The 10,522-nt window shown below is 41.8% G+C and overlaps 1 protein-coding gene across 1 annotated transcript in view; it reads left to right on the plus strand.

Annotated features, from left to right (window-relative positions):
* The window catches only part of DIS3 (DIS3 exosome endoribonuclease and 3'-5' exoribonuclease), a 32,293-nt gene extending 25,522 nt beyond the window's left edge, over window positions 1-6,771 (plus strand). Inside the window, exons 19-22 of the mRNA XM_083168866.1 lie at window positions 1,593-1,761; window positions 4,302-4,460; window positions 4,976-5,098; window positions 6,397-6,771. Coding sequence (XP_083024992.1) covers window positions 1,593-1,761; window positions 4,302-4,460; window positions 4,976-5,098; window positions 6,397-6,480 — 535 coding nt within the window. The 3' untranslated portion in view covers window positions 6,481-6,771. The remainder of the gene's footprint in view (window positions 1-1,592; window positions 1,762-4,301; window positions 4,461-4,975; window positions 5,099-6,396) is intronic.
* Window positions 6,772-10,522: the final 3,751 nt, after the last annotated feature.

Genomic DNA, 10,522 nt, shown 5'->3' on the forward strand with positions numbered 1-10,522 from the left:
GGCCAGCCTCCAAGCAGGCCCTGGCCAGGTGGATCAGATTGACAATTCGTCAAGCTTATGTGGCCTCCTCTAGGGTGCCACCTTCTTCAATTTCCGCCCATTCTACAAGGTCGGTGGGTACCTCCTGGGCGGCTGCCCGTGGAGTTTCTATACAGGATCTATGTAGAGCGGCTACGTGGTCTGGTCAGAGGACCTTTGTCCGCTTTTACAAGTTTGACACTTTTGCGGCAGCTGCCTCGCGGTTTGGCCGTTCTGTGTTAAGGGGCTCTCAGCGTCATCCCACCCGTGTTGGGAGCTCTGGGACGTCCCCACTGTAACTCTCCAGTGTCACCTAGTGGAGGAAAGAGAAAAGGGGATTTTGTACTTACCGTTAAATCCTTTTCTCAGACTCCATAGGTGACACTGGACGCCCACCCGACGCTGTCTCTCCGGTTTACTGTTTGGTTTTCAGGTTGGTCAATTACCTGAGGTTAAAAAGACTACTATACTCAGTCTGAGTTCTAAGTTTTACTAGGTTTTTATGGATGAGTTCATTCTGTTATGAATGCTATTCTTCAAACTATATGTTCACTCTATGTGAGTGTGTGTGTGACTTGTTATGTTATGTTTGACCTCCTCTCGGAAGTGGGTTGTTTTTCCTTTCTTCCAGCTCCCTCCGGGCACATACTTAACTGCCTAGGAGAGGAAGTAGAAGGGGAGGAGTTAGTCACTATTAATTTATTCTAAAGTGCCCAAGCTCCCTGTGGTCGCCTTCTATTCCCCACTGTAACTCTCCAGTGTCACCTATGGAGTCTGAGAAAAGGATTTAACGGTAAGTACAAAATCCCCTTTTCAAGCTGCTACAAAAGTCCAAACCAGATAGTAGTGCTAATTTAATACTTAGTTTAATAAAAAAAAAGTCCTGCTGTGTCGAAACCTATAGCAGCCAACTTTCAGTAGTTTGGTATAGGTGGATATATAGCTGCTATTTGGTTCATGGCACTTAGTAAATGTCAGTTCTAAAATGGTGCAGTTGGTGCACTTGTACAGCAACCACGCTTGTTCTGTCTTTGTCTATTTAATGAAAGTGAATCAGATGGTTTCTGGTTCTAGCACACATCACCGTATTATGAAATCTATGCAGTATTATCTGCTCTTACACTTTCTTTAGGCGCACACACGGTGTTATTTTGGGTTGCGATTTGTACTATATATCAGACTCGTAAGAAATGTTAGCCAAAATCTCACTGTGTTTGTACTACTTGAGATTCCAAAGCGCCGCCCTGTGAGGTTGGTATCGCAAGTCAAAATAGACTGTGCAGGCAAGGCAATTTTGACTATCTCATACAGTTTATTAGTTTATAGGCCAAATCACATATAGTCAGAATTTGCTCCATGCACTTTAGGAAGGGGAAATCACATTGTCAACATTATCCATAGCCAATATCCCACCGTGTGTATGCACCTTTATTTATAGTGTTCTGATTGTCAGATTACTTTCAGTGGTATAGTAATGCAAGAAGGGATGGCTGAAACCTTTTACAATCATTATTCATTTTTGCATGATAAATGCACGTGTTTGAGCTGACATTGCTGTGTATTATTCTTTGTAGGTATGCTGATATAATTGTCCACAGACTTCTCGCAGTAGCTGTGGGAGCAGATTACACCTACCCAGACCTTACCGACAAACATAAACTGGCGGACATTTGTAAAAATATCAACTACAGACATAAAATGGCTCAATACTCACAGAGAGCATCCGTTGCATTTCACACTCAGGTATGTACAGACCTTATTTATTTGCTTTTTCTCTTGCTTATGGGAATTTTAGAAGGTTGGCTAATGACCCTTTGGTGAGATATAATTAGGCACTAGTTTATTTTAATCTAGTGTGCATTACATCAGATTCAGTACAAACGGCCAGAGGGAACTGCTAGTGCCATTTTGTGCGCTCACCCCTGATGCTGCAGTGATCTGTGGTCAAAGAGCCATAGAGCAGCCGGAGTTTTAAAGATGGATGGCTGCCTCCTGGCAGTGGGCACAATGGACCAATTTGGTGATCCCAGAAAGATAATAGCATGGGTATACCGAGGGCCCTCTTTAGACAGTAGTGGGTATGCTGTTATTGCTATATAGGAACTGTTAGTCAACGGACATAAGCAACTACGCTTGGATCACCTCTATTTTAGGTAAGTGCATCTTTTGTTTTTTACAATTTCTATGTGTTTGATTTCTCTAGTTATCTGAACTAGTTTGTTACATGTTGCATATCCTGTATGTCTCTCTGTGGGTTACTGATAAAGTGTGTATGTCAAACAAAAGGCCATCAGTCCTCCACCATAGTAATTTTCGACCTTTATCTGTGCAAAATACCAAGTAAATAAACCGCCTTAACAATAATACCCCCTTGGTATTCCTTCTACTTCTGTGCAGTCACAGGAGGCTGTCGTCACTCCCCTAATACAGTAACAATAGTAATTTAATAAAATATAATATAATGAACGGTATAAAAAGCAAATAGATTTATTGTTAAAAAACAATTCATAAGTGTATATATCAGTAGATATCACAATTGTAAATGATCTCTTAATCCGGTAAATCTGTTATGGATTTTTATACTCCCAGTACTAGACTAACTCTTTACAAATATATAAAGGTCCTAAACCAGGCATGTCCAAACTGTGGCCCTCCATCTGTTGTGAAACTACACATCCCAGCATGCCTTGCCAGAATGTTAGCATTCCCTAGAAGCAAAACTGTGGCAAGGCATGATGGGATTTGCAGTTTCACAACTGCTGGAGGGCCATAGTTTGGACATGCCTGTCCTAAACAGACACAGGAAAAGCTTCTGTCCCGGAACCCACATGATCTAAATTCTTAAATCAGCTTCCTAGATTTCTTAAGAACTGGTGTATTTCAGTCAACTATTGGGTAATATTCTGAGGAAGTATTACTTAGATCAGAGAAAAAAAGTGGTCCTCAAGGCACCACAACGGTCTAGGTTTTATTTAAGTTTATCCATTGCTTAGTACAGATTTATTTTTTTCCAAATTGACTGAGATTCTAATTAAATAACCTGTGGCTAAGCAGAGATACTTAAAACCTGGAACATTGGGGTGCAATGTGGACAGCGTTTGAGAACCTCTGACCTAAACATTTAAAATGGCCACAAGTAGGTGTTTGTGCATCCTCAGTCTTTATTATTGTAGATTACCCCAGCCTATAGAGCAGAGCACATCATAGGGTTTTCTCTGCATGCTTTCTCCAAGATTTACAAGGTGGATGTTACTGCTTCAATTGAGGCTGAGAAAATACTTTTGGCATCAGAGACCTCTTAGGCATTTTTCTCCTTTTGAAAAATGCTGGTGAAAAGACCATTATTTGTGCGTCCCCCAGCTGGGGATTTTTTTTTTTCTTTTGGCGGTAATAAGTTGAAATCATAAGTATTAGAAAAACACAATCTGAGCTATATGATTGATGTGTACTGTTACAATAGTGTATCCACTGTGACCATGACCCCACAATCTGGGGAAAAAACAGGCCAGACAGGTACAAAATTCAGCAATTTTGAGGAAAGAATTAATGAGGGAGTGGATAAGCATTTTTAGCGGTATCATCTGTGAGGAAGGGCTTAATCCTAATGATGTTGTGAAGGTAATGCAGCAGTGTTGAGAGAGGTAGAAGCGAAGAACGTCACCCATGCAGAAAACATAACAGAGGACAACATATTGTAGTTCATGTGAGTTGAAGGTGTGAGGAAAGATGATCAGTTCCATTTTGGACATGTTGAGTTTGAAAAAGTGCTGGGACATCTATGAAGAGATGGAATAGAGACACACGAGAAGAGAATGATAGAGGGCAGAGGAGGAGAGATAAGTGTGTCCTCAACATAAACATGTTAGTGTAGGCTGAAGGAGATCATTCGTTTTTAGTACTGACCATTATAATTCCCAACAGGTAGTAGGAGAGCAGGGAAGGAGCAGAAACTGAAAAGGAACTTTTTAAAAAGTAGAGGGTAACACAGGAGGGGACAGTACCACATATGCCAATACTGTGACGGATGTGTAGAAGGTAGTAAAAGGTGGTCCATAGTGTCAGAAGCGGCAGAGGTAAAAAAAAAAAAAGTGGTACGGTGAAGCAACACTGTTTGTTTGGGCAGATTGATCATTGGTTACTTTGGTATGGTCTCTATTACAGAGACTACCTAAAGTAAACTAATTTTCCTGTATGTTGTGTGGGATTGATTGTAAGGTTCTTATTTCCTAAGCTTGTGATGGTGGTATATATTTCCTGTAACATCTGCATTATCTCCTTAACAGCTGTTCTTTAAAACCAAAGGAATTCTGAATGAAGAAGGATACATCTTGTTTGTTAGGAAAAATGCCATTGTTGTGCTGATCCCCAAGTTTGGATTAGAAGGCACAGTGTTCTTTGAGGAGAGGGACAAAGTTAAACCTAGACTGAGTTACAATGATGAAGTAAGTTGCATGCTGTGGTTTCAGTTCGGAGATTCATTAAAAATAGTTATTTCATATTTATTGTTAAGGAATAAAATATTTATCTAATTGCAGTTTTTTTTTACCCATTTTACATGTGTGCCTTGGATTTTTTTCATGTAGGCTGCCTCTCTACTGTTGTATGAAATATCTCCCACATTATGTGCAGGGTGGCCAATCCCAGGCCATTTTTTCGATCTTGGGATTGGTCTCCTGTTTTTTTTTATTTTTTTTAAAGCGGCAATCATTTACACTGCAAAATCAGTTTGATATTGCAGTGTAAATGATTGCCGCTGTACAAAAAAACTGGAGATTTCTAACCAAATCTCTCACTTTCTGATTCTCTCACCCTACTACATTTCCACCATTAAGTGCTTTATAGATGATGTATTTTAGTACACAGTAAATTTTGGCAGTATTTGTAATTTCAACATCTTTCATTTTAAATAATATTTAAAGTGTACAATTACAATCTTTTTTTTTTTTTCCGGTTTAAGCTTCCCTCTCTAACAGTGCAGAATACAACTTTCTACATGTTCGACAAAGTTAAAGTAAAAATTACTTTGGATGCGTCAAACATCCAGCACCAGAAAATACGCATGGTACTCGTAGAGCCTGAGGTCAGTCATTACCTTCATATTTATTTGAATTTATCGGCTTTCTTGTTTTTTTTAGACTCTGGCTAAAAACTTAAGGTCAATACACACTGGGCAAATATAACCAGTGTGCATGGTGCACGATGATGGGGGATGGACAATTTGGAAAGCCACACACTCTTTTGCTTATCTGCTGGTAATATCAGCAGATGAGTGGCGGTCAGTCACCGCTCATTGCTGCCCAGTACACACTGGAAAACTGATAAGAAAACTGAGCAGCTTTCACATAAGTCGCCCAAAGTGTACAAGGCTTACCCCTATAGAAGCATGGTGGTTATTGCATCTTCTGTTTGCTAACAATCAGCAGAGCTAGGGCAGGAACTAACCTCAATGGGTGGCTGGGAGTTTAGGAAAAAAGACTGTTCATGCATTAATGACATAGCAGGACTGATGCAGTTCCTTGTATAGGAGCAGAGCTGTAGCGGGGTGATAAAACATATTGGTTCATCCCTGCTTTACACAAATGTGAATTAAGAGAGAGATGCCTAGGGACCTGCAGAACAGACCCCCCCCCCCCCCCCCTGCGGTAAAATCCGCCACAGTAGTGAAGCTAGATGCAGTCTGAATATAGACTGCACTGGGTTCACGGAGACTGTCAGTGACTTCCTATTCGAAGTCTGACGTGCCAGTCACCAAGGCAGTCGCATTGGGAGGTGTTCCCTCCTTCCAGGAAGCCTCTCTATGGGCTGCCAAGCAAAATCCAGAGATTGCGCATGTGCAGTACCTATGTTGGTACTGCGCACGCGCCGATCCTGGTGCTCATCATCTGTGTTATACAGGCGCCGAGACCATGATTTCCTTTCTATGAGCTGTTGCCTGAAGCAGCCCATAGAAGCTGGCCGCATGCGCAGTACAGAGGTTTGCAAAGGTTTGTACTGCCCATGCGCCAGTCCCGGCATCTGTCATCACAGTACAAGCGCCGGGAACAATCTGTGTGGCAGGAACCAGAAGGAGGAGGAAGGGGGAGGGGTGTCTGGATCGTGCCCACCCCGCCCTCCTGCCAAAAGGTATGGGCCGCCACAGGATACAACACAAGGCTGGTCACAAATGCAGCAGCACTCCCTAGTGTTACAGCAGGCCTTTATATACTGTAGGTACAGCAAACCTAGTTAATGCAGAGACAGGTGGGTAATAAATGCACACTGAACAGTTGGCATCTCACCGGATCCAATAGTTATGGAGCAGACATTGAAGGACAGAGGTCCTAGGGTGATACCCTGACAAAATCTTACAGCAATAATGTATTTGTTTTCTTGTTCTAGATACCGGGTGTTACATCAAATGAGAATGACCAAAGCAAAGCAAATGGGGAACCGATCTCCAAGAAGAGCAAGCTCGAAAAATAAAATTCTAATTATTTTAGTTGAAACATTGTATTTGTTACAGAGCAAGGACATTTGACTACATTTTATTCTTGTGCTTTTTATAGCCTTTTGTTGTTTTAATCCATTTGAATGTGACCTTTGTCCTCATCTACAGATGTGTTTTTCTGGGAAATTGAGCACACTTATTAGCTACTCTCCTTTGGTATTTTGTCAATTTGAGCATAAATAATCTCATCCTACTTGTAGTTTTAAGTGGCTTCAAAATGACAACCATACTGCATTTTTTAGTAGATAAAGATGCCTTTAAGTACAGCATGTGTCCATTATGTTTGAATATCCCAGGCACCAGGCGTGCCCCAGTAACCATAGAGGAGAAGAACCGCTAGGTGTGGTTGCACCTGGCTAAAGAACACACACTCTGGGCACTACATGATTGGAAAAGTATAATGCTGCATGGTTCCCAATATATAATAGTGATGTAAGGTGCCATCGGTATGCACTTATATGCAAGGGGTTACATGGCACTATTTTCTTCATTTTTTTTTTTACTTTTCCATGCTATATGTCACCCATGTGGAAAAGCGGGCCGAGCGCAGTGGTGACAGAGAAGCATCTGGCCTGATGCATGGCGCGTGAAGCGATACACTAATTGGACCTATTCTCTGTCTAAAGGCCCCCATACACTGGGCTGATTTGTTCTAAGGACAAGTTGGACCAGTTTGCCCTTGAGAGCCCCTCGGGAGGATCACATGCGATCTGGCACTTCATGTGCCATTTTCACATGCAATAAATTGCATGCGATACTCCTGGGGAGCTTCTGTGGGGGTGGGCAGTGGGGTCCGGCCAGCTGGAGGTGGTGGCGGCGGCAGGATCTGTCCAAGCAGCAGCTGGCAGCTTTTAGCCGCGTGGTTGGAGATGCTGCTGCTGAATATTTTGAAATGACTGGCCACATGTTGATTGGCTGAGAGAATTCCTCGAAATTGGCCTAAATCAGCTCAGTGTATAGGCACCGTAACTTTTTTCAGTGTTGACTATACATATCACCTGCCGGCCCTATGATCTATACCCTCATTGTATGAAGTGTAGAAAGTAAGCACAGATCTCTCCATGTGTATGCTCCCAAGAGATTAAATATCTCTTGCTAACTAAGTCAGTGCATGCAGTCAAAATGTAGTCAGATTGCTTAGCAAATGACTGCAAATCTCTCTGTGTGTACAGAATGAGAGCTATTGATAGCAATCTCTAATTCTGATCCACTATCCGGCCTTTTTTTGCTTAAGCAAAATTGCTTAGCACAAATCTCTGCTTGTGTATGTGCTATCCATGGGAGATCTTGACACCAGCAAAATTGCTTAGCACAGATCTCTATGTGTGTGTGCCCCTTAATACTTAATAAGCAGTATGTATATTGTATTGAGGGTAATGGAACAATGGGGCAGATGTATTAAGCCTAAAGGGGCATACACACGTAGAGATCTGTGCTTAGCAATTTTGCTAAGCTATTTTGCTAAGCAATTTTGCTGGTGTCAAGATCTCCCATGGAGAGCACATACACATGCAGAGATTTGTGCTAAGTGATTTTGCTAAGTGATTTTGCTAAGCAAATTTGCTTAAGCAAAAAAAGGCAGGGTAGTGGTTCAGAATGAGAGATTGCAATCAGTATCTCTCATTCTGTACACACAGACAGATTTGCAGTCATTTGCTAAGCAATTTGACTAGATTGTGACTGCATGCACTGACTTAGTTAGCAAGAGATATTTAAGCTCTCGTAGCATACACACAGAGAGATCTGTGCTTACTTTCTAAGCAATCTAGTCAGATTGCTTAGAAAATAGCACAAATTTGCTCCGTGTGTACACCCCTTTAACAAGATAAATGCAAGGGTGATAAAGAGAGATAAACGTCTAGCCAATTAACTGCCATGTTACAGGCTGTGTTTGAAAAAAGTCAGTAAGGAGCTGATTGGCTGGACATTTATCTCTCCTTATCACACTTGAATGTATCTCTTGTTAAGGCTTAATACATCTTGAATGTATCTCTTGTTAAGGCTTAATACATCTGCCCCTATATTGGCAATGGGTGCCGGACAGGGTCCCGACAGTCTGGATCCGACAGTCAAAACACTGACAGCCGGGTTCCCGACGGCCGTCTTCTATTTTCCCTCGCTGAGGTCCACGACCCCCATAGAGGGAGAATAGAATAGGTGGCTCACCGCAAGGGGCTTTATTGCTCATGCCATGCTGTCTGGGTCCGGCCTGTCGGGATACTGACTGTAGGGATCCCGACAGTTTGCAACTAGCATGTTAATGTTAGTGGCTTTGCAGAAGGTGTTAATTAAACATTTCTTTGCAAAAAAGCATGCATGTTAGTAACTGTAAGCATATAAATAAAGGGGGTAAAAATAAGTTCAAAATTAGTGGTAACGTTACCAGTTCTGGTGTGTCTGGCCAGACAAAAAAAATAAGGTCACTCTTTCTGGTCCTGTTAGTTTCCAAACCCCAGTTAGATGTGTTCAGTTGTGGCTGCACTTTTCTGCATAGCAGGCTGGGGGAGCAAGCTGGAAATGGCACCTTTGTTATGCTGGCAGGTACCTAAGGGAGCCTCCTTATACTCCAGAAAGGTTTTAACATGGACCATGGCATTAGATCTCACCCCTTGTAACTATGGCCCTGATTCTGGTTGGCTCACAAAGCAGTGTTACTTTGCTGCTTTGCGAGCCATGTAACGCTGCCCATACGAACATCCGTCCCCACTACTTGGTGAATTTCAACGCAGCGCTGCAAATGGATGTTTTTCATAAACCTCCATTCACAGGCTTGCATGCGGCCCCCAAATGATTCGATGGTCGCCGACCAGCGAATGATTTCTGTAGTGCTTGCAAATCTAAAGGTGGCCATACACACGCAGATTTATCTTCAGATCTGGCTGGTTGGAACAAAAACATGGTTATGGATGAGAGCACATGACCGTTGACCATTTGCTTTAAAATGCTGGAAACCTGACAAACTGTCACTCATCCATAACCATGTTCTTGTTCCAACCAGCCAGATCTGAAGATAAATCTTACTAGTGTATGGGCAACCCAAGTCAGTCTCTGCTGACTTAGATTAGCATCGCCATGCACTGAGAACAGCGCCGGCTGCTGACTTCAGCCGCCCACCCTTGGAAGGCAGGTGGCTGCCCCTACTCACAAGTGGACGCCCAGTGGTTTCCTGGGTGCGCCCAGTGTTTTCGAGGGTACTTGCAGGAAAGGCAGGTCGTTTGCATGTGCGAGCACCTCGGAGACTGTGCAAGCCTTCGAGGGCACTCAACATCGGTCCCGCAACGGGGTGAACAGACCAGAATGACCCCTTATGGGTGTTAACCAAATTTTAAAGTAGATAGGGGAGGGGAAGGGTAATTTACTATTATTTTTATTTATATATATATATATATATATATATATATATATATATATATATATGTAACTAAATCAAAAAGTGCCTGCAATGTATAGCTTTATTTATATTATACAATTTTGGATAGCACCTTTTAGGAGTCACCAAGGTGAGAAAAAATCTGAAGACTACAAAACAATACCAACGTACATACACCCACCCTTATATAATATATAACAATTATGTTCTAGAAAAGCAAAATAAATGACTGTTTCCTTTTTCAAATTTCTCAATTAAATCTTCTATTTCTCTTTATAATACAATCCACAAACACTGAGACAGCCGATTCCTTTCTACAGTTGAAGTACAATATGTGGGCAGATACCTCTGTAGAAACCCAAAATGGCAATTTTCTGAAATGATTTAGCACTTTAAAAATTTTGGAAGGATATTAACAATTATTTAACACTAATTTAATAACAAACTCCATATTTTTTTCAGTAAACAGTTCTGTGAGAAGACTGCAGGGGGTGAGTGTTCCTATGAGGATTGCTCAGTCACCTGTTATTACTTCATAGAGAAGGAGATGAAAAGCTGCACTGCAGGGAACAGCAGGTTCTCTGAGTGATACTGCACTTACCAGATAAGTTAGGGCAATCGTAGTACAAAAATGTTGTGTGTGTTAT

The sequence above is a fragment of the Crinia signifera genome, chromosome 2 (genome assembly GCF_055691185.1).
Source record: "Crinia signifera chromosome 2, ASM5569118v1, whole genome shotgun sequence".
Lineage (NCBI taxonomy): Eukaryota > Metazoa > Chordata > Amphibia > Anura > Myobatrachidae > Crinia > Crinia signifera.